This window comes from Montipora foliosa, chromosome 9 (genome assembly GCF_036669935.1).
Source record: "Montipora foliosa isolate CH-2021 chromosome 9, ASM3666993v2, whole genome shotgun sequence".
NCBI classification, from domain to species: domain Eukaryota; kingdom Metazoa; phylum Cnidaria; class Anthozoa; order Scleractinia; family Acroporidae; genus Montipora; species Montipora foliosa.
The window spans coordinates 13,033,467-13,058,617 of NC_090877.1; the positions used below are offsets into that span (position 1 = coordinate 13,033,467).

Sequence of the window (25,151 nt, forward strand, 5' to 3'; positions counted from 1 at the left end):
CTTGACAGATTTCCTCTCACTTTTAGAAGCTTATGTGAATTCGAATTTAGTGCAGATATCATCCTGAACAAATTAACAAGATAAACAATTTTGATATAGGATAAACGTGTCCAAAAACTTCAAATCTTTAGACACTATGACATTGAGAAGACGAGAAATTATTGGCTGACGATACAAGTGACAAAACTGACTGCTTTTAATAATTGTGGTGAATATTTATTGGATTGACCAAGACCATTTTTAAGAGAAGTCCCGTTAAGATGACCGATGAACTGAGTTCTCGCAGCCTCTTTATAACCGTTGTGGAGGTTTTCTCGATATTAACGTTAAACGTTTTTTCCCTAGTAGGAAACACGTTAGTCTGCATCGCAGTTTTCAAGAACGTTCGACTTCGGTCAATTACTAACTTGTACATCGTTGCTCTAGCAGTGAGCGATCTGCTGTCCGCCATTTTCGTAATGCCTTTCGTTTGTGCTGTGCTTGTAGCAAGTAAATGGGTTTTCGGTGACGTGGTTTGCGGATTTCACGCTTTCTTCAGCTTGTTTGTAATATACGTTTCCCCCGTAACGATGGGCATGACGGCCGTGAATCGGTATGTGAGAATGTGCAAGCCAGGCGAGATATACAGGAGATGGTTTACCAAGACGAAGTCTATTGCTTTCCTCACGTGTGTGTGGATCGTTGTTGCTTGCTACGTTGCCGTTCCGCCGTTTGCACGTTTTCAAGGGCACCATTTCATTCCAGGGTATGCGCAGTGTTCCCTCGAACATCACAGCTATGCTGGGAAAATGATTCATTACTGCATTGTCCTCGTTGTCTTCTTTCTGACACCTCTGATAACAACTGTTTTCTGTTACCGAAAAGTCTCGAAGATGATACACCAGCACAACGAAAATGCTTCAACTAATATTCAGCAAGGCGTTAACAATGGTATCAGCGGGCACGAAATTAAAATCAGTAAATCCCTCTTTGCAGTCGTGTTTGCGTTTATGGTATGTTGGACACCGCTTTGGATAATTGTAATCTTACGGCGTTTCTTCCTCGTGGACATAATGCCTCGAAATGTCGAACTCCTGAGTACGTTTCTCCTCTCTTTCTCCAACGCAATAAACCCTTTCGTGTATGCAGGAATGAATTCCGCTTTCAGACGAGAATTTCGCGAGCTACTCCTCTGCAAACAATGTCGTAAAGTTACCGTTCCATTTGGCAGAGAAGGGACAAACACAGAAGAGGTGTACAGGCACAACAACGTATCAGATAAGTAAGGCTCAAGTTGGACAGCCAACACAACTGTAGACATCCAACATGTTCTCGAGAGCGGATTTACGATAATTATATAGTATCACCCGGCGCTGAATATTTTTGCATTTAAGGCAGACCTGAGGGCGCAGTGCAAGGGCCACAGAACGCAAAAAGATGATGACATTAAACGCCTCAACTGAGGGAGTATCCCCAAAACGGGGCCGGCTCACCAAACTCGCCGGGGAGTCGAACCCTGCCTCACGGAAAAACCACATAGCCAAAACCCAGTCCAGGTGAATCCACAGAGAAAAAAATGTCCTAGGCTCAGCGTTATTTCCGAATCGTGTCCAAAAAGCGAAGTCCAAAAGCCGGTTCAAATCCAGAACCACAAAGAAAAAAAAAAAAACAAAAGTCCTGTGCTCAACGTGAACCCGAATCATGTCCAAAAACTTCAAAGAGCAGTCCAAGGCAAAAAACTGCAAGATCCGTCCGAAAAACAAGGCTCAAAGTGATCCAAGTTAGAAAGCGAAGAAGAGAAAACTAAATGGAGACCCAATGAAAGTGCCACTGTCGTTATTCGTGGATATGAAAGTTAGCGCTATTGTTTGAAATTGGCAGGCTGAAGTTTCTTTATGCACTAGTCAGTGTGATATAACAGCTTGATAATGGTTAGCCTGCAGGCAGGCTCTTTTGTAGCCGCGAGAGTATTGGGGTCCGACTCGGGGCTACAAAAGAAGCCTGTTCGCAGGGTAGATAATGGTGTAACAGCACAGGGAGCTCTCATATGCGACTACATACCCAAACCAATGCATGTAGGTGATCCCCTGTGCTGAAATTTAACCCTGGGGATAGTACTTAGTGTTAGTTTTGTAAGTACTGTGACCATGAAGCGTGTTGTTGGTACATTTATTTCAGGTAACGTTATCAGTGGCGTCGTCAGTTTTAATATTGTAAGTAATGTGTACTGTAAATAATATTGCAAATTAATATAAAAAAATAAAAAAATAAAAGAAAACCTGTAAAAATAGTCTACTATTTCTCCAATAGACATAAGATTACTCTTTAACAAATCATTTATAAATAGCTGTGCCATGTGTTGAAAGTTCCTGGCACAGGTGACAGGGTCTTTTTGAATAAAGTCTGCTTTTTGCTGCCAGGTCATATATATTGTTAATCTCATCATCAGTTAGCTCTTTTTTTCTCTACAAGTCTAGCAAGGATATTCAAAAGATGTGAAAACCTCGTTTCTGCTGCAGAAAATGAGCAGAGCCATGTGGGATTACCTTTTTGCATTTTTCAAAATATAGTGGTGATCCTCTCAAATTTCTCAATACTCTAAACCGTTCATCAAGATGTATTTTGAGGAGAAAAAGATGCGCTATTTTGAATTTGTTTGATTTGATTTTCACCTAATAAAAGATCTTCGGTACTGATTGTGCAATTCTCTTATCTCGACTTCTTAATTCCTACTTACACACTGTGCTCAAACAAACTGGTATTTTTTCTATCATTGCTATCAGGTCTGGTTTTACCACAGACAATTGTTGGGAATGCCAACAATTCAGAGTCTTTGTCCATAAATATACCTAATGGTCTATTACCCTCTCGTGGCCCAAAGCTAGATACCTCCCCTAAATTTCAGTGATATCTGGTTGTTGCAGTAAGGTATCTGTGATACTAGACGGTCGTTCTTCTACTTCGCACCACTCACCATCACTGTTGTCTGTGTAATTATTGTCGTTAAGAGTGTGTTGCAATCTCATCAATACGTCTATCGACAGATACTTGTGCTTTTTGAATGTTTTCAGCGAAAGTTTGAATGTAAATGAGGAACACGGCTACTTGCGGGAAAATTTTTGCGAACATTTACCACTATATTGGCGGCTACTGTTACACTTAAGAGACAGATGATCTGTACCATAACTGATCACAGCAAGTGCATATATATTCAATGTCTCCTGATATCAATAGTTTTTCTCTTGATACACACAACTCTTGTTTTGTTGATTCAATTTTGTTGAACGCTTAGTAACAGATTGATCTTGAATACACAATACTACTGGCAAGTCTATTTTATGTTTAGCGGTCCTTCGGGTAATAAGACAAAAACGACAAGGCTATCTTTAAAAGCGGGAATGGGGAATGCGAGAATGGGAATGGGGAATGGGGAACGGGGAACGGGGAACGGGGAATCTTTAAAATGGGGAATCTTTAAAACCGGGAATCTTTAAAATGGGGAATCTTTAAAACCGGGAATCTTTAAAATGGGGAATCTTTAAAACCGGGAATCTTTAAAATGAGGAATCTTTAAAATGGGGAATCTTTAAAAGCGGGAATCTTTAAAAGCGGGAATCTTTTAAAAGCGGGAAAACGTCTTCTTGGTCATTGGGCATTTGATGTCAACTTTATTTATCATTAAACAACAACAACAACAACAGGCGACAACAGGCGATTCATGAATAAAACAGTAGCAATGATCTGCATTTCGTGCATGTGTTCTAAATGTACCAGATTTATTGCTGACATTCTGGTGGCCTCGACATTGGGAAATTTATGCCATGTGGCATTTGAAATATAACGGTTGCAACAACGGTAAGCGACAAGAACACCCGTTAATGAAACGGAGTGAGTGTGTTGTTGAGTCTGTAAATCAAGTATAACTAGGGGATTTAGGTACACAAATAGAGAGTTTAAGAAACGAGGACGGCAACGGCAACTAGAACGTCATTTAAAAATATAACTTCTCTTTTTTGTACCTCTTTCTTAATCAGTCCGATTTGTTTAACTTGGAAAATGCCGGTGAAATCTCCAGGAACAAAGTTACTATGAACGACGTCAAAGTATGGAAAAGGAAAGAAGATTTTGCCGTCATACGGTCAGCTTCTCGAGAAAACCTAAAGTTTGGTCATTTCACGTTGTTGCTTTGCTGAGGACGGTAAAGAAATGTATCAAAATGTAAAACACACATGCAGAGTATTGTTTTTGCTCATTAAGCCCATTGTTTCGTCCTCGTTTCTTACACTGACTACAGTGCGGGACAGCATGGTTAACTAGCTTCTCAACATTAGAAGTCTGACGACGAAACGAAACGGGGTGCAAATAAAGTGCAAAAAATTCTACTAATCCCTATGCTCTCAAGCGTAGATGCGAATCAAACAAAACCTCCTTGGCCGTGACGGACTTAAACACGACTACGGGGTCCACCCAAACTCAGATGTAAGCCGGTTAAAATGCTCCAACCGAAAATGTGGCGCAAATTCCATGGGAACCAAAAGGCAACGTCCCGTAAAATGAGGATATTGGGCGCGTACACAAGCGATCCGAAGATGAAAATGCACATTTTGTGGTGCATTTGTGCAATGAAGTTGCCCTGTATGTTTGTCACGATAACGACGAATGTCCTTATATACTATGATAAGATCGTCGGGAGCATCAAGCGGAGGATTTTGTATGTGACCCCCGCATCCATAGCAGCGCGTAACCCTAGTGCCTGCAAGCCATTTCAGCGTGAAATTGTTCATGCTATTATTCAGCATTCCCCCATTTTGGCCTGAATATGGCTGTTGATGCGCGCAATTAATGTTGAAGCTGTCACATCCCACATGGCTTGCTATGCCACCTATTTGATGGGAAAACGGGGAGGGGTATTGATTTGGACCTGGTAGAAACCCGCTGTTTTGCAAACTGGCGGCTGGAGTGAAAACATTGTTGAAACCCATGGCATTCTCCCTGGGTAATCTATTGTCTGGAGAAGACTGCAGATACATTTGGTGTAGGCCTTGCTGGCTAAGGCACTGATTTTGCCCTAGTCCACCGCTTGTGTCATGTGGCAATGGCTTGTTGAATGCCATGGAGGGGCGCTGCTCGAATTGTACATGAAAGTCCTCTTTAGCTTGTTTGTTGGTTGGTGTCGGAGGATCCTGTAGTAAATCAACGGTCTCGTGGACTGGTTGAGACTTGGCGTTAGACCTCTTCCGATTGCTGGGTTTTTTCCCTGCGCTCTTTGGGCCGCCACTCAAGGCCATGTCAACCATCCTGGGTCCCCGTTTCGATCTTTTGTACCATGCAAGGAATTCGTGAAATTTGTCGGTGAACTGGGCCACTGCAATGGTATGTTCGCAAATTTTTGTGGAGTTGTTCACACAGAAACGGTCGCATACCAGGGAACCACCTTTTCCAGGTTTGACAGCGTGAATTTTATTGCACACACCGGCGACTATGAAGGAACCATCTGTAGCGCCCGGTTTTGGGATGACATTTCCCGGACTAGCTAAGAGCTTGGTTGCTTTCTCGAACATTGCTTCGAGAATGGCAATCGGTACTGTGGTAATTCCACTGTTTACAGCGTTGATTGCAGCAGATGGCGCGGACGTAGGGGTAACTGTCGCACTGACCAGGTCTTCTATGGGGTCTTTCTTGTCACCTATGCCCGCGTTGAGGAATAAGGACAGTTTTCTCTTGCGTTGATCATGAGACAACTGCCCCCACATTATGTCGTCAACAACAAGATGGGAGAAGCCTTTGCGGACTTTGTATGGGCCTTTTCCAAATACTGCCCGGTTCTCGTTGCGTTGCTGCGTTTCAATTATATTTCTGATTTCTTGGAGAAATTCATGGGGTTTCTTAACGTCAAAGTGCAGGCCATGCTTAATCATGAAGTTGGCCGCCTCTGGATCGTTGTTGATGTATTCAGAAGGGGGGTTTCCCAACCCCGCATCGATCCTCACTGATTTGAGCATGGAATCCTTCATGTCATCAGCCTGATAAAAGCAAGCAAGAAACCCGTTTTGAAATGGAGTTATAAATTAAATGTAGATCTGTTAAACAGTTTGACGGATTTCTGCTTATGACAGTTACTTTTGTTTTGGTTTTGATACTTAAATTTCACGTTCTGGAAGCTTATAACTGCATACAACGAATGATTTTAGTAATGCTTCAGGGAAAACTTTCTCAGCAACCTTTTCATGAATTGAATTCAAGATTGATCTTAACTTCTCAATTTTTTTCACCTCTAGTCAAAAAGGCCAAGGCCATCTTTTTTTCTTTTCTTTCTTTTTCTTTTTTTTTTTTTTTTTGGGTTGAGCATCGAATACGTTTTCCGTGCTCTTGGGTCAATAGGTAAGAAAAGGAAAGAAAAAGCTCCACAAAACAATGAAGCTGGAGTTTGAAACTAGGACGCCCGGTACCCTGGCATCATTTCCGCGGAGGCTGACGGAAACAACAAGTGGTCACTACAAAAATCAGCAAAGGGCAATTGTATTCAAGGAAGACAATATAATTTGATTAATGAAGGCATCACTCATTTAAGTTTAAGGCATTTAAACGTATATCGTAACTGACTTATAAGATTATGCAGTGGGAGTTAACCTCTTTACAATGCTGAGTTTGCAGCAGCTCAAGCTGAACGTGAAGTTGTGTAAAATTAGGTTTATGCAGACGAGAATTATTTTTTTTGGCAACACGAGACGTCTGACTGCAGGCTGCGACAAACGAGAAATAACTCGCTTTATAACTTCCTTTTCCACTTTTAGGATGTAATTGGTAAAGCAAAATGTCCCAGGTTATGTCTCCAACACATCACATACATCGCGAGCTTACATAAAACAGGTGAAAGAGGTTTTCAAACCGGTAGAGTAGCCATGGCCGATGTTCATTACGTCTGCTTTAAAGCGATTTCAGGCGGTAATAAGTGGTATTTCAGGCGGTAAATTTTACCGGTTACCGCCTGAAAAGGAGGACACTGGAGGCAAATTAAACCAGTTAGCTACTTACAAGGATGACCGAGGAGTTGAACCAAGCACTTACCCAGACCAACACCAGCTAGTGCCGGCCAAAGCGGGATCTGAACCTGGGTCACTGTATTGAAATCCGGTGCCCTAAACCACTCGGTCATCCTGCCTCCACGCTATGTAGCTTCTATGTAGAGTTTCTCAGAAATAGGTGATGTAGTTGCTTATGGCCCATATACCATGAAGCCGGGTAACATTCTACCTACGCGATCCACTGCGTAAAATATGCTGTATACGGACCCTTACTTGGGGCGTATACAGTCAGTATACATTGTGGTATACGGTAAGTATAAGGATGTGCAAGGTCTGTATAATAACCAGTATACGTCAGGGTATGCCAAGAAAATAGCAGGACCGTATACATATGTAGCATAATTCCTTATATTTCAGTATACATGTCAGTATACATTATGTATACTGTGTGAGTCATAAGGTATACTGGAATTGTATAGCAGGTATGTATACGGATTCTAATACTCTTTGGTGGATTCCTTATAGTTCAGGGTTCATATCAGTATATACTGCGAAAAGAAGGATATATACTGGGAGCGCCTACTGTGTTACGGACTCATATCTTTTTTTTGTTTTTACTCCTTGCATTCAGGACACTGCTTTTTATTCTCAAATGTAATATAGACATTATAATGTTACCCAACCTCCCACAATCCGAAATATAAATGGAATCTTGGGACCTAAATAGAGGGATAAAGGATGTTCAAGGCCGTATAGCGAGAGAGGTGTGAGGCCCCGTTGAGACTAGATGACCGTTCAACCACACCTTGTCCGGGCACTAAACTGGAAGTTGTTCAGACACCCCAGTTCTAACAATGCAATTATTTCTTTCTTCGTCCACTTTGCACCGGCCACCGTTGTCGTGACTGAAACGCAGGGAAGCAGGGGAGAAAGCTCGGGAACTGACGAAAGCGTGTTCAGACAAGTACCCGTTCCTGGTAACGGGCAACTAATCTGAACGGGGCCTTAGAAAAAGAGAAAAGAGCGCATTGCCTAAACTATGAATGTAGAAGATAAGCAAGTTTTTTAAATGAATGAAATATTTTGCTTTATTTATATCAAATAGCACCTTTCGTCACAGAAACATCATGAAATATAGAAATCCAACTGTAATGTTGTATTCAACCTAATTTACCATAATTCAAAATCTTATTATAAACATGATAAAAGGAGAAACCTAAATGTCTTTTTTTTTTTAAGAAACAAACTGCACCTATTACAACAAGCCTAACGTTCCATGTCTTTGTGAAATCATACAATGAAAAATTAACAAATCTAATTTCCTATCTCTTTGTGAAATGTGCAATGAACTCTAGTAAAACTAGGCTAATTTTCTGTCTCTTCCCATTCAGTATCCTCTCCTGAACTTTCGCCATCTTCCGCTTCCTCTTCCCTCATGTTGTCATCTTCCTCCTCTTCGGAATCTGCATCGTTTCTGCCAATGAAAGTTGACGTTGTTTAACTCATTGAAACATAATGAAGTTATTAGAAATTGTTAACTAGAGCGCAAATCAAATTCGACTTATATTTTTTTGTTGTTTTGTGCATTGTTTGTTTAATTAATTTCTAATAGAAGCCATAGTCGATAAATAAATCGTGCCACTTTCCTGTTTTTGAAGAGAGATTTATGGAAAAAGAACGTCGAAGGCCGGCCGGCCGGCTAGATAAGATATATATCGACGTCCTTTTATTTTTTTTTTGTTTTCAGTAGTCAAGTGCATGAAACATTTAACATACCTCTGCGCCTCCTCATTTCTTTGTTCAAGGAGGGCCTTCCACTCATCGGAAAGTGCCCACTTGGGCGTACCGTTTGGAGGCTCTTTTTCCGATTTCTCCCCTTGTCTTGCGTTTGTTCTCTTCCATCGCTTGTTTACTGAGCTCTCAGCTTTTTGGTATCTCTTATCGAGTCTAAAGAAAAGAGAAATACGTTCATATGACCACAGCAACGATAACGAAATTAGCCTGCAGAATAAAGTTGTTTAAGAAGCCTAACAAAAACAACAACAACAACAATCTTTATATTTTCTTAACTTAAGCAAGGGGCCGCAGGCAGCTAGAGCTAATCTAGGCACTGGGGTGAATAGTTGTTTTACTATATACAAAACAGTGAGATAATATACACCACAAAAAATTAATTTGGATGTTTTCTTCACTTGTCACGGATGCAAATCGGGACGCCATTTTTTCCTGAGTTGCTCGCAGGTAAATAGCACAGGATATCCGGAGTTTGACGAGCCAATCAGCGCGCGAGTTCAACGCTATCCACTGTTTTAGTATCTACTAATGCTGATTAGTAAAATCCAACTAGTGGTCTATTGTCAATGCTGCGTTCTGATTGGTTGAGCTACTAATAGGCTATTTGTTATAGCCCACCAGTAGCGAAAGCGCCGGCCATATTTGTAATGTTTTGGTCGCAGAAAAGGATTAAAGTCTAGCTTTAACTAGCGAAAGATGTTTTGTCGCGATATTTTTTTGACCAGCTAGTTGGATTTTACTAAAACAATTATTCCTCTCGCCCTCATGGCCTCAGAGTCAAGCCTTATCGGGTAGCGCGGTGAATATAACACCGAATTCTTATATTCACCGCTGAAAATTATATTAATTATTCATATTTAAACGCAGAAGACGTTTACAATAAGTAAAGAATAACAATAAATAAAATTTTTAAATTAAAAGCTGTTATCCCTTGGACATTACCTTGGAAATAATCACGTATATATCATCTCATTCCAGAGTTTTGCGCCTACTGGTATTCTTTAAAAAGCATTTTCTGTATTTCGCTTGATCGTTTTACTATGTAGAAATTGTCTGGGATAGCCAGGTAACCGTAGCGCAGCGAGTGTTGTGAGAATGGCCTATTACTACTATTTCTACTGTTTGCAATTCTTCTCAATAGTTAAGTTGATACAGGACTTTTCGTTTTCCTTTTTATTGTATTTTTCAGTATTACTTACTTGTTTAGAAAGTGAGTCAGCAATTGACTTCTGTAACTAGGGGGCCTTGAAACCCATCCCTCTTCACCTTCACTACTGTTAGCATCATCGTCCGTAGACATGTGTTCTTTCGTCAATTTTGAAAAGGCGTGGGCCTCCTTTTCATCCTTTACCTGGCACTTTCTCCTTTCGTATTTCTATGGCAAAAAAGGAAAGCTTGTCTTTAGTACGGATTGACTAAGATGACTTAGTTATAGAAGGATGTTAAGACGGTTTGGATAAATATACGTATATACATGTACCGTAAGAAAAGGAGTATTGATATGTTTCACAGGAAAGAGGAAAGCTTTTCAAACGAAACAAAAAAATGCACTATAAAAAAAACCGCAAATAAATGTCATGTTTGAACTTGACAGCATGTGCCCTAATGTGTGGGATAAAGTAATAGTTACGTCATGGGCAGACGGAATGAGTAACTTTGTAGAGTTCTTTTCGTGCGCGGACAGATGTAAAAATATCGCTTACCCTCTCTTTTCTAAGGTTTATTCTCTTCTTCATTCTAATCTCGTCAGTAATTTTTCCCAAGGCACTTCTGCGGATGTGTTCATGGTACTTTTTGGCTGTTTCTGCAAAGAAACAAGGAATTTGTTAGTCCAAGTAGGTGTCATTTTTTCAAGTTTACAATAGTGATTGAACTTTGCAGACTTGCTGTACTGTATGCTGCATTGTTACCTACTTTCAACAACAGCTCTGGCAAATCCTCTTCCCGGTTGGCGACAAAGCTCTTCTACAATAAGCTGAGTGACCTTTTTGTTGTGAACACTGCTGACCCTACAATGGTGAAAAAAGTATTAGATTGTCTGCAGTACAGTACCAGCGGCGTAGGAAATGTTTCCGTACGAAACAAAATATTGACAATTTTTATTTTGGGGAGACAATCGAGGAAACCTATTTTTCTTACCCCTTTCCCATTAATTTATATTTCATTTCATGTAGTGCCTGTTACATACTGTAAAACTATTGAATGAGCTGGAAATTCAGAGTGCGTAATCAAGTTGTGATGATTGAGAGAAGATTATAACGCACCTACGCAAGGATTTCTTTCTAACTGTGCAGGTTATTTGGTTGGAATTTTTTTAAATTACTGCTCAAAGAACAAAAACGCTGGGCCAAATGACATTAAATTAACCGACAGCGCGCAAGAGTCGATTACTTGGCGGGAAAACAGAAGAGTTGATGCCGGTACCCGAAAACGTACAAGAGTCGAGAGTAACCTAAGGGCCGATTTACACGGTACGATTTTTGTCGCATGCGACAACAGCTTACGACAGGCCCGCGACATGACTTACAATTGTTGTGTACGTCAGGAAAAATGTCGTAGCATTTTAAAACATGTTTTAAAACGCTGCGGCAATTGTAAGTCATGTCGTACATGTAGGCCCGTCGTGAGCTTGTCGCATGCGACAAAAATCGTGCCGTGTAAATCGGCCCTAAGGGTGCGTTCGATTGACCCTATTCCGGAATAAGAATACGGAGAGTGATGAGAACGTTATGTTGAAATATAGTATGAACGTAAGCTACTTAAAAAATTACCTGCCGATTGAACAATGGTTCAAGTTTTTAAAAGAATTACTCACACTTCCTTTCCTCTGTACTGCTTGGTGGTATCTCTGCTGTTGTGCAGCTTGTGAACTTCCTCCTAAAAACAGACGACCAAATACAAGCTGTGAAACTGAGAAAAATGTTGTAAACTGATAACGAGGCAAAATTAATTCATGGAAAAGCGTGTGTTATCCTTACTCTATTAACTTTGGCTCCGTAAACTACGTTTGTAAAGTAGACTTGGTTCAGTTAAGACTCGTTTTTCATATGATCGCAGACAATCGCGGATTGTTGAGGAAGTTGCGCGAATTTTGCTGGCCAGTCACTCAGAACGAAGCAATGCAAATGCAAAACAAACGCATATTTACTTTCATAGGCTTAATATGGCTGTTTTTACAGTTCAGCCTTCATTGCAGTAGTGTTCGTTTCAGAGCGCGCAGAAACGAGGCTTGCGAGTCAACATTCGACCAGATATATAGAAGTCAGAAGAGTAAGAGATTTAGCGCGCGAAATGCGAGAAAATTATTAATAAGTTCCTATCCAGAATTTACGTTTTTCTCAGAAGACAAACTACGGTCGTTGAATGGAAAGCAGCCCTCAATAGTTGCGTACATTTGAGGTTGTTTTTTTTTAAGGTTTCGTCACAGGTTTGATAAGTTCAGGAGTTATTGCTAGAGAGTTTTTGCAGTTAGGGTTATATTGGTATCGTCAGCGAACATTCTCAGGGAAGCCTCGCGGAGGCACTTAGGAAGATCGTTAATATACATTAAAAAAAGGAAGGGACTTAATATGCTGCCTTGCGGAACCCCACAAGTAATAATGCGAGGAGATGACAATCTTCCATTTACATTACATCTTTGGGTCCGATTGTGTAGGCGCGATTGAAACCAAATGATAGTTGCCTGGTCGGCCCCAAAGTATGAGATCATGCGGAAAATGATTTCATGGTCGATGGTGTCGAATACCTTTTTAAGGTCAATGAAAACGACTCCATTCAGGAAGCCATTGTCGATGTTAACATACCCGCTATTTGTCGGCTCACAAGCAAAGCTTTGAGGGTTCTATGTAAGGAACGCAACCCTGACTGGTAAGTTGATAGCAGTTTATTATCATTTTAGGTAATGATAAAGTTGGTCATAGACAAGTTTTCCAAGCACTTTTGAGGCTAGCGGGATAACGGAGATCAGGCGATAATTATCTAGGTCTGATTTTAAGCCTTTTGTAAAGATCGATGTCACCGTAGCCAATTTCCATTCAGTTGGATAGATTCCCGTGAGGATTGATTTTGTGAGTATGTCTGTTAGTGAGGGTGCAACAATACTAGCTGCCATAACTTACTAGGGATCTTGTCAAGTTCAGTGGTTTTCTTTTCATCGACTTTTTCAACAGATTGAGAACAATGTCGACACTCGGAGTTTTTAGAGAAAACGAATTATCGGAGGGCGACAACAATGATGGAAAATAACAAAGGAAAACCGCAATATATAGAAAATCGCAGACACCGCTGGTTGAAAATAATTTACCTCAAAATCGATAGCTTGAAAAAATCAGAATAATCATTGTTAGAATAGGACTACCTGCGTTTGGTTTGAGAACCTAATGTAGAAAAAATTAAGGTTAAAAAAAAAAGAACACTTTTTTAATTCAAAACTACATCCAAGAAGCATCAAAATGATGTTTATGTCATTGTCATAGCATAAATACTGGCAAAACAAGAACGTTATAAAAAAAAACTGACACCTGGAAAGTATGACGAAACTTTAACACATCCATATACCATTACTCGAAAAAAACGAAAGAAACAGCCAAGAAGCAAGAAATCACAATGACCTTCGATAAGAACTTCTTGTGTTGACCCGAAAGCCAGACTTTTAAGACTTGGGCTCAACTGTAGAAACGCATCCCATGAGATGCGGCAATCACAGTCACGTTTTCTAGAAACAAAAGCTTCCGCGACCGTTTGGCGCTGCTCTAACATAAAACGTACAGAAACAGGAAGTGAACGTTTCGCATGCCTGGTCAGTGGTCTCTCCCACGTTCTCAAACTAATCGTCTCTACTAGTCAAAAAATACTTAACAATAGAAATGAGGTGGTGTGAAGACAAGTTAAGCAGCAAAACAGTTGACTTCCGGTTGCCATCATCGCGCGCCTAAGCTCTCTATATTTCCTCCGACTAAAATGTGCAATAAAAACTTTGCTTTGCGATTGTTTGCGATCATATGAAAACGTTCTTTGCAATCTTTTGAGATCTGCAATCCGCGATCGTTTGCGATCTTATGGAAACCAAGATTTAGGCTGTGCTTCCATAACAAAAGTGTCAGCTGCATTTTTAATCAAAAAAAATTTCTCACCTGGGTAACAACGCCAAAGGATCACAGATTTGAATTTTTAACTTACGTTTTAAGATCTAAAACAGATTTTAGCCCTAAAGCCTTGAAAATGTAATCATTTACCATTTTTACTCAACGACGCGATCATGTCGGCTTAGCGGTAAACCTTTCATTTTAAGTTGGAACGATCTAAGTTGGAATCAATGAGAATGATTGCGTGCAGCGTGACCCAACACCGGTTTCCGGTGTTTCGAAGTTACTGAGCCATTCATTACGATAACAAGTATACTTACTTGAACGACAAGAGATGATTTAGGCCTCTTTCTCTTTTTCGCGCGTCCATTACCACTGCTAGACTCATCAGCGTCTTCCAGATCGGTGCGTGATAAAGTCTTCACTTTGTCGTCAAGGGCATTTACTTTGTCTGTCAGCTTTTCGATCCGCTCGTTTGAACTTTTCACGGACTGTAGAAGTTCCTCTACGGTTCTTTGGCAGGCTGCAAGACCAGCGATTACTTGTTGCATCGTTTCCCGGTTCTCTCGTGAGGACAATGGAGTAGAGTCGCTAGACCGGTTAGCAGAACTTGACGAAGATCGATTCAATCTGTTGTTAATAGAACTTGCTCTCGAACTCGAACTGCTCGAACAGGTCGGAGTTGAAGGCGCTGAATAAAAATTGCTAGCTCTACCGCGGTTTAACGAGCTGAAAGTTTGAGACATGTTTGCGAAATCAAACAAGACTACGATAGGAGCACGCTTAACTGAAAAATACGGTTTCGTGATAAATCCGTAATACCATTGATTTCCCGCCACAAGCCCATCATTCAAAGCTGCCGCTTCAGCTATGTAGCCAGGCCTCTCTACCTCTGTTTATTCCAACTTTTCTTCTCGATGTCATCTACAGTGTAACTTAGAAAAGTGATTAATGGCTCCTACATGTAACAAGTCTCCCGCGAATGATAAAAGTGCACATAGTTCGACAACGAAAAAGCGATTGTGCGAACATTGTGATCGTTTAGTCTCAATCCGGACTTACAATGCACACAAACGAAGGAAGACAACAGTGATAACAGGTAAAGCGCATGTCTTATATTGATCAACAAAGTGTTGTTTGTGTTTGATCTGCTCTCCCATCTATAAAAGCTGCGGCTGTATTTAACCAGATTTAACATTAAGCTTATTTTTCGCTTATAGATACACCCAATGTATTGCAAAGGCAAGATATCGATTGCCATTCTGATTCAAGTGACCTGGAATTTCACTATTCAAGTGATGAATACCCTGAATCCCCTGCAAAATTTGCTGGGCTCTCCACTGAAAATCCAGAAGACCTCGGTAAGCTTTTCATCAGCATATATAAGCTTGAGTTTTCTGCTTTCTAAGTATACATGAATTATCATGCAGGTAGACAATGAAAGTAATTAGAATTACCATGTAGAGAGTATATTTTGGTACTGCAGCTGAGGGTTTTCACTAGTCAGACTGATGGAAAAAGATTAAAATTATTTATATTCATCTTTTCGATTGCATGTATTGGTTTCATTCATTAATTTTGCCTGATACATTGCCTGGTAAACAAAAACATACAAGAAAGTTACTGTCTCTGGAAAGTAAAGGAAAGGAACTTTAGGTGTCTAGTTGTTTTAGTGCTGGAGCACTAATTGAGGATACCATAAACTGAAATTAATTTTTTGTTCCTTTTTTTTTGGGGGGGGGGGGGGGGGGATAGGGGAAACGAGAGTACCCGGAGAAAACCTCTTGGTGCAGAGTAGAGAACCAACAAACTAAACGCATGACTCTAGGAATGGAACCAGGGCCACATTGGTGGGAGACGAGTGCTCTCACCACTGCGCCATCCCTGCACCCCCAAACTGAAAAGTCTTGGAAGTGCCACTGCTACTTGTTGAAATTATAAAAACTGAAAGCAGTGAAACAATTTGATGGACTTAAAGTCGCAATCAATTGCAGAATCGATTTTATTCTTTGAATGATTTAATCAATTGAGGATGGCGTTCAATAATCAATGACCATCGAAATCACAAAAAATAACAAATTAAATTATTCACCAATTATCAACATCATTGTATTCTTTGATATGGGTGAGCATTGATTGTCATCTGAGTTTCATTGATTGTCAAAGCTTTAATATCTGAATAAAATTATTATCTGCGGTGTATGTATAAGTGCTTATAATAATTTTTTGCTAGTAATAACGGAAGGTTGAGTGCATGTGAGATGGCGACTCCGGAATCAAAACATTTGGTCCCTCTTGTTCACTCAAAATTATTTGACTAGAATATGAGAATTTATGTCCTATTTATTAATTTTTATGTTAGATGTGTCAGTGGATGATTGTAATTCTGCTGCCGAGTCAACAGACAGTGTGGAAGACTTTTATGTAAGTCAACCTTACATTTACTTATTTCTTTATTGATTGATTTTAAAGAAGGGTGTTTCATATATTGATGGTTCTTGCACAGCTGCAATAGTTGATACATCCAAAGTCAATTTTGCCCTTTTGATTTTTAGCTCTGGTTACAGTTTGGCTTTAAGTATAGCTTTAATTTACTATGTAAATTATTGTGATTGGCTGCTGATGTTTGACTTGAGTGCATTTCCTTTTAACTCATCAAGTCAATGCAAAACCAGTCACAAAATTTGTATGTGGAGAATATATGTACAGTGTATGCCCTTGTATGTATTATGGAAGCTACAGTATGAATTGAGAATGATTCGAACTTACCTCAATAGAAGTATAGCTGGTTTGGATAAAAACATAGTGTACAGTGTAGAAGAAAAAAATGGTGTCTAACGTGACTGAAGTCACGCTCATAATAATTATTTTTGTCAAGATCCGAACGTTGCTATTTGAATGTGGATGAAAAAAATAAAACAAGGGTAAAATTTGTCAACCAAAATTAGTCTGGCAACCTAAAATTGTTTGGTTAGTCACCATTTGGTTTCTTTTAAAGAAGAAAATTAATTTCAGACCCTGGCCCAAGTTAAATATTAATTAAGGACAGCAAAATATTTGGGTCATAAATTATGCATTTTTTAGTTTCTAGTTTAGTTATTGAACATCTTTTATTGAACATTTGTCCCAGGAAGAAACTGATGATGAGGCAGAATTGCAGTTTGAAAACCTGATGACGTCATCTGATGAGGATAATGCTGCTAATGAGAATGAGTCTGTGCTATCCAAGAAATCATCTTTATTGAGCACTTCACTCATCAAACTTGTAATTATTTTCATTATGACTTGGAAAATCATGCATAACTTACCAGATGCTGCAGTGAGCACTTTGTTTTGTTTTTTGAAAAGGCTGCTGGAACTTTTCTCAAGGTTGCTTCATTGTAGTAAACTCAAACAAATATCAGACCTGCTGCCTAAGTCACTGTATATGGTAAGGAACGTTTTAGGAGTAAATAGGGATGACTTTGAAAAGTTCATTGTTTGTCCAAAGTGCAGTTCATGTTACAAACCTGAGGAATGTGTACGTACTCTGGTAAATGGAAGAAAGAAGGGTGAGCGTTGCAGTTTTGTAGAGTTTCCACGCCATCCACAAAGAGCTCAGAGAAAACCATGTGGAGCATCTCTATTTAAAACTACACGTTCAAAACATGGAGAGCTGACTTTAAAAGCAAAGAGGGTTTTCTGCTACCGTTCAGTGAAGAAAACCCTTCAAGAATTCCTTAAACGGCCTGGATTTGCTGATAAATGTGAGCAGTATAAAAAGCACCCTCGGGATATCAACCTTCTTGGAGATGTGTATGATGGAAGGGTCTGGAAAAATTTCAAGAATGGAAAAGGAGAGCCTTTCTTTGATGCCCCTAACACTTTCGGATGTATGTTGAATCTTGATTGGTTTCAGCCATACAAGGATTCTGTATACAGTGTTGGGGTGATTTATTTAAGTTTTCTGAACTTGCCACCACAGGAAAGAAATAAAGAAGAAAACATTGCCGTTGTAGGGATTATTCCTGGCCCACACGAACCAAGCAGAGATGTGAATCCATTTTTGGACCCTCTGGTGAATGAGCTATTGGACTTCTGGGATGGCGTTTGGTTGGATTGCCCCTCAACTGGACCCAAATTTTGTCAGCTAGCTGTACTTTGTGTCAGCTGTGACATTCCTGCATCTCGCAAACTTTGTGGTTTCTTAGGATTCTCTGCAAGAAAAGGTTGCAACAAGTGTACCAAGGAGTTTCATAGAAGATCATTTGGAGAGAAACAAGATTTCTCAGGATTCGATCGAGATAGCTGGAATTTGCGTACTAACACTGAGCATAGAGAGCATGTATGGAGGGTACGAAACACAGTAACATCAAAGAAAGGACGTGACACAAAGGAGAGTGCCTATGGTGTGCGATTCTCATCCTTGATTTACCTTCCATATTTTGATTTTATTTCTTTTGTTGTCATTGATCCTATGCACAACTTGATGCTGGGCACAACAAGAAAAATGCTTAAGGTGTGGAAAGAGTTAAACTTGCTGGATGAAAAAGACTTTAAAGTGCTTCAAAAGCGAGTAAACAAGCTCAAAGTTCCTTCTAGTATTGGAAGAATTCCATCAAAGATTGCATCCAGCTTTAAAGGCTTTACTGCTGACCAGTTTAAGAACTGGGCATTGGTATTTTCAACCTTTGCTCTAAAGGACGTTTTACCAGATAGACATCTCCAATGCTGGAAATTATTTGTGAAGGCTTGTCACATACTGTGTTCAACAGTTATCAACACTTCTGAAGTAAAACTTGCAGATGAGCTCCTCGTCAAGTTTTGCAGAACTGTTGAAGACTTGTATGGTACATCTGTTGTGACGCCAAACATGCATCTTCATTGCCATTTATGTGAATGCATTCTTGACTTTGGTCCTGTCTATGGCTTCTGGTGTTTTTCGTTTGAACGTTACAATGGCATTTTGGGTGCTATGCATGTGAACAACCACCAGATTGAAGTGCAACTTATGAGAAAATTTATTGAGCGGCAGCAAGTAAGGAACATGTCTTGGCCAATTGAGTTTGTTGGATTTAAAGAGATGTTAGTGTCTGTAGACAGCGGCTCATTGGCAATGACAAAGAAGAAGGCAATGACGCCAGATGAGTACAGAAAGAGTATCCAGCTTAAAGCTAGTACTGGAACAGACCTTTTTCATTTGTCTTTCCTTGACAACCATTTCATTCGAGTGTCGTCTCCAGTCAAGGAAATTTACATGAGTGATAGTGAAGTTGAATCCTTGACAAAAATGTACACTTTTCTGCATAAAGAAGACTGTATTGTTTATGTTCCCAAATTGTGTTGCCAGTTCTCTCAGCTGCAGCTGTACGATCAGAAACTTGACTCCCGGTATTCACGAAGTGAACGATCTGCTTGTATAATGGCTCGATGGTATGGTTCCAGTGGATTAGACACAACTTCAGAAGATCTAAGGCCAGGTGGGTTTCTGTGATAAGTGAAGGTATTATACTGCTCTCTAGTCTTGCATGCTTTGTACAATAAAAGTATGATTGAAAACCTATCAAAGAAGGTTTCTGAATTATTTCGTTTATTCTTGAACCTTTATCATATCAAAGTGCATGTTCTTTTTGTTTGTTTTGATTTTACGTTTACTTTTATATTGTTTAGTTTATTTTCTTTTGAACCTTTGGATTGGGAATATTGTTACAGTGTAGTTTACTTTTGATTAAAGGTGAAGAAATGCACAAACAGTGTCATTATAATATATTCTAAATAGGTTTTTTTTTTTCACTGTTGAAGTAACAAAGTCATAAACTTGCAGGTTTGTGACCATTATTGACAGTACTATCACATCAGTAAATTTAAGTCATATTAATTGTGAAAAAATACAGTTTTGAAAGTCCAGGTAGATAGGCTCATTTCTCTTTTTTAGAACTGTTATAAATACATGTAATTCATTGGCACAAAAGTGATTTGTAAGGGAAACCAAACTAGAAAATGATACAGTGTAGCCTATTAGTTCTTATCAAAATAATGTACCTACCATACCAATATTTTTTCTTTCTTTTGCAGGGATTATACAATACTTCTTCAAACACACTGTGACTGTCCAGTCCTCTAATGGTGCAACTTTGGACCTCCCATACACCTTTGCTTGTGTTCACTGGTATAAAGTTCATCCACATGCAAGGTTTTATTTTGGTTTACCAATTCAAGTGTGTCTGCCCTCATTTGAAGCTGAATCAGTGGCAGCTTTCATTCCTGTCTCAAGAATTGATAGTGTTTGTGTTGTAGCTGAGTTAAATTATAACTTAAGAACTCCTAATGGTAAAGAAAACATTGTTGTAGTAGTTCCTCTTAATGTTAAGTCACACTTGTGAAGGATTTGGTTAGTAATGCCTTTGTATTTTCTTCATTAAATCCCAAGGGTTTTCAAAGAAATCTTGGTTGCACTCATGCAATTTGAAGACTTTCACAAATGCCATATACGTGGGTTTTATTTTCATTACTTGTGAAATACTAGAGCTCAACAGAAAGTAATCCACAAATAATTCTTTAGATATACTGTAATTATATGTATCACTCATTTGCAAAAACTAAAGGTGAAAGTATAAAATAAGAAAAAATTGTCTTAACATCCAAATAGGCTTTACAATTATTGCATGTTTTTGTTAATGATTTTGGTAGGCTGCTGGGCATCCTAAAATGGTTCTCATTATACCTTATTATTTTTATTATCTTTCCCCTTCCCCTTCTCCTTGCCCATAACCTTAGCTGTGAAGTACTCCACTGGATTTTAAATTGTCAGTGACAATAGATACCCAATGATTGCCAGATTTTTTTCTGGTTTTTAGTTAGCTTTTTTTTTGCTAATGTTGTTCATACTGTAGAAATATTTTGCTTCATAAGACTTATTTAGCAGAGCATCTCTGACTGTTCTGTTATACAATACTGCATTAACCATTGCATAACACTAGATTTCTTTGTTATCAAGAACCGGTTATTGCAAGATATATATTAAGCCCGGCATACCCAACCAATGATAATAAGTCATCGATTACTACACTATAAAATCGATATAATCGATAATCATCAATCGATTTATATAAATTTGTCTTATTAATGGCTGAAAATCGATAGTCACAATTGAAGATCTCTTAATTGCTATTGATATCTATTGATCAATTGTAATTGGCAGCCAATTATTTATGATCGATAAAAATTGACGAAAGTCCATAGTCAAGTCACTTTAATCTTCCTCTTAATATTGATTTTCATTGATTGGGCAGGCTGGGATTAAGAAAAAAAATGGTTTATGGTTATAAGCGGCTATTTCCGCCTTAATTGTTACCTGGTAAATATACAAATGGGGTAGTCATGGTGACACAACTGAACCCACAATACAGCAAACCCCTGCATATAAGAACCTCCTAGGCTTACAAAAGAACCTTTTTATCCCAAAAAATGAAAAAGGTTTTTATGTTAGAAAATGACCATGAAATTTCATGCGACCGGAACAGCGACTTTGATTTGTCATGTCAATTTTGAGAATTGTGGCCTCTATAGGCCACTTCGGAAAATACAATAATACTCTTTGTTTGACCCCCAAATTTTGAATAAGCATTGTTTTTGTTTTCTCGTGGGACCATTGTAAGTCCCAAGAGAAAGTGGAAACAATGCTTATGCAAAATTTAGGGGGACAAACAAAGAATATTATGGTATTTTCCGAAGTGGTCTATTGACCTAGTCAGCTAACTCAATGTTGTACCCAATTCAGACCCTTGGGAATGGAACTTCCAGGTATTTCCATATCATTAAAATATGAATGCTACATTATAATGCAAGGAGATGCTTCCGTGAAGCATACACTGGGTTGCCTGTGGTACGTTACAGAAAATTAGAATTGTGTGGTATTGAACTACAGCATTCCAGTCTCTGAAGAATAACAAATAAAAGAGAAGCGAGAAACATTGGCTTCTGGGCTGACATGTTGATAATTTTCAAGTTCCCTCACAACTTCTTTTCACCACAAGTTTAAGCGTGCCCTCTGAGCATCTGACAGCTTTGTAATACCAAAGTTCACTGAAGTTAACGCTGTTCGACGGGATTAGTATCTGGATGGGAGACCAAAACAATATACCCCTAATAAAACAGAAGCATCGGACCGAAAATACTATTAACGCTAACAAATGCAAAGTCAGCAAGGTACAGATTTTGTTGGCTTGCTTTATGCAAAACAAGAACATCATTCTAAGAGCTTATTCTACGCAAAAAGTAGGTTCTGAAGGTAATTTTGAGAGTGGAAATCAAGGTTACGCGGCAGACGGCAAATACAAACTCACGATTTAATTCAGTTAACACACCAGAAAGACGCTAACCTCATTTTGACAAGAAAATGCTTTACTATTGCATAAAAGCTATCCAGTTAAGCTCGCATATCATAAAACATAATGAATTCATAAAGGCCACATTTTCCAGGGAACAATTTTTTGAAACAAACAACATATTTGCTATTAGAGGCAAAAACCCCTTCTATTTCATTACGTGCGGGAAGAGAAGAAACTCAGTCGTGTCAAATATGCGCAATATTGCAACAAACTAAATTTCAGGGTCAAACCGTTTACATGGAGAACCTTTTCATTGAATAATGAAGCACAAAATACACGACAAGCTTTCTTTCAAATAATTCTTGGCTGTCACATTTCCAATTATTTTTTTTACCTGAAGAATGTGACGAGTTGATCACAGATCCACGTAAGGTGTTCGATTCGTTCTCTGTCTTTGTTGAACCCATAAGTTATCAGAGAATTTTCCATTTCGGTTTCAGTGTTCTACATAACAGCACACTTGGTAAAACATTATTTTAGAAATACAGCTCACTTTGATTTCGGCTCGACGGGCGATAGATTGTTGTCGAAGTCCATTACTCGTCGCTTTTGAGATTCCTGGTGTTGGTTTTTCACCACCTGCCTAGTTTATCCAACTGACTTTCCATTATTGAGCTCCAAAAGGGTATATTTTGTTTAAAGATCCACTAAAACGCCATTCGCGTTACATAACTTTCGACGCCATTGCAGGTTAAGTTAATCATTCTACTGTGTCCACCAGAGAAATCTACGCATTTCCACTTCCCTCTCTATCCTAAGAAAATACGAGCAGAAGGTTCTATGCAAAAAGACACCACTTAGCAGGGGAGTGACAGGGAAGACTTTTATCGACACGGAAAAAGAAAAAAAAACACCCAACAAATGCCACTCACTTTCCGACTGGGATTGCCGTACTGGCAACCCAGTAAATAGCATACACAAACAATCTTAACCCCGGTAGATTTGTCTTGGGTACAAGGTTGAGTTAGGCCCCGTTGAGACGCCGTACTTCACATGAGTCGAATCGAATTCGAATTTAGACCGAACCAAATTAATTAATCGCGGTTGAAATGATTCGGACGCCGAACTTAATTTCGCCGAAATTAATTCACAGAAGCATACTATGACTGAAGAAAATTGCAAAGTTGTAATAATTTCTGCATTTGAGTCAGCTCATGTGAAGTACGGGGTCTGGATCAAAGCCGCTCCACGACCGTAATTCACGGCTAAGCCAGGCGGGGTAAAACTGCTTAGCCGATCCGAATTAGACCGGCCGTTCTAAATTGATTCAGACTCCTTACTTCACATGAACTTAATTCAATGAATTCGATTCGGCTCATGTGAAGTACGGGGTCTGAGCCGGACCTTAGCCGATTTGGTCCATTGTTTGATTGCAAATAGTCCTTCAGGCTTCGCAAGCCCATACATTTTAGATGTTACCGTTTTATACTATGATTTCATGTCTACAACATTGTGGACATACATTTAAAGAACGAAATAAGCTGTAGTTTTGCTTTGTGGTTATTACTCTAAGTATGCGGAACTTTTGATAGAGTAGATATCTTTTGTGGAAACAAGAACCAATTTAAGAACTTAGATAGCCTAAAACAACTGTAAATGCCATTTTTATAACAATCTATTTAGGCTAACTTGGAAAAATATAGGTTGTTATATGCAGGTGTTTACTGTATCTCAAAAGTTTCAAAAAGGATTCCACTTTTCCATGAAAGTAGCACTTCATATTGTCGTTTTCCAATTACAAGTCAGCTTACAGTGATAAAGGCCGAATAATCCCGGAATACGAAAAAACACGGCAACAACGATGGCTTTCTTGTATTCTGTTCTTTTTACTGTCGTGGACCGTTTATTTTTCTTACTGAAGAATCATTAAAAAAAGGATTAGGAAAACCTCTTTTCAATGCGCTTGCGTTGCATGTTTACAAAGGTTTACCGGAGCTTGGGTACAGTAACAGCACGAGCGGTCAGACTTCACGAGATTTGTTCAAACCAATTTACTCACCGAACACAATCAGACTCAATCCGTTGGGTGCGGTTGTCGAGCTAATGGTTCTCAAACTAATGGATTGAGTTCGATTGGTTCGGAAATCGAACTCTCTCAGTGTTCGATTTCGCTCGATTGCCGAACTCAATCGAACTCAATCCACTGATTGATTTCGATTGAGTTCGATTTCCGACTGTTCGATTTACTATGCCGGGCACAAATGACCGAACTGACCAGCTAAACAAACCGCCTCAATTGACATAACTAATTGACTGAATTTTTGTTTTTGTTTTTATCTGGAAATAGCCTTTCAATACTTTCGGTCAAAGGCAATAACGACAGATTGTATATGACATCCGAAATGCTGTGTGCGCTATATAATCGGCAAATGGGTCGCAATTTGATGAATTCGCAAGAGGTTGTTCGATATTTATTACAATGGAAATGTCTGGGTTTAAAAGAGCGAAACCACAACAGTCTAACAATATGTTAGTCTATCCCTTTCAAATCAAACTTTAACTGGCAGAATTTCACTTTCCCGTTAAATGCATATCAAATGCAAATGGTAGCAAAGGTGTGCAATAAAGTAAGTAATTGAGTAGGTCTACTGTTTGGCGGTCTCCTGGGGCCGTGCCTCCAGTGGCATGAGGCTATTCAGTCAAACTTTCAACAAACAAAGCATTTTTAGCAAGCCCAGGGTTGTGAGCGAATGTTATATTATGAGCCAATGCGTGTTTATTATCGTCATCAACCAGCCAGAGTTAATTTCGATTTTGTTTCGCTTTTCTTTCGCCTCCGATTATCGCTTGAAGTAACAGGCTAAAAAAGCAAATGGTCTCGCAATATTTGTGGCAGAAACTCGGCATCTCCTAGCTAGGTCGTCGTCACGCATCGTAGCCGATTTCTTATTAACGTAGAA

At 39.2% G+C, this 25,151-nt stretch overlaps 2 protein-coding genes and 1 long non-coding RNA gene across 3 annotated transcripts; 2 read left to right on the forward strand and 1 right to left on the reverse strand.

Annotated features, from left to right (window-relative positions):
* Positions 1-260: 260 nt before the first annotated feature.
* Positions 261-1,265, forward strand: LOC137971468 (melatonin receptor type 1C-like). The gene has a single exon (XM_068818292.1). The coding sequence runs from the start codon at positions 261-263 to the stop codon at positions 1,263-1,265; it is 1,005 nt and encodes a 334-aa protein (XP_068674393.1).
* Positions 1,266-10,043: 8,778 nt separating this feature from the next.
* Positions 10,044-10,807, reverse strand: LOC137970709 (uncharacterized). Its single transcript, XR_011116851.1, has 3 exons — positions 10,713-10,807; positions 10,502-10,602; positions 10,044-10,173 (listed from the first exon to the last, which is right to left on the reverse strand). It is a non-coding gene; the product is annotated as an uncharacterized lncRNA (long non-coding RNA).
* Positions 10,808-14,812: 4,005 nt separating this feature from the next.
* On the forward strand, positions 14,813-21,832 carry LOC137969908 (uncharacterized). The gene is made up of 5 exons (XM_068816315.1): positions 14,813-14,981; positions 15,103-15,243; positions 16,245-16,306; positions 17,013-19,341; positions 19,937-21,832. Exons 1-5 carry the CDS (start codon positions 14,834-14,836, stop codon positions 20,242-20,244), a joined length of 2,988 nt encoding a protein of 995 aa, XP_068672416.1. The 5' UTR covers positions 14,813-14,833; the 3' UTR covers positions 20,245-21,832.
* Positions 21,833-25,151: the final 3,319 nt, after the last annotated feature.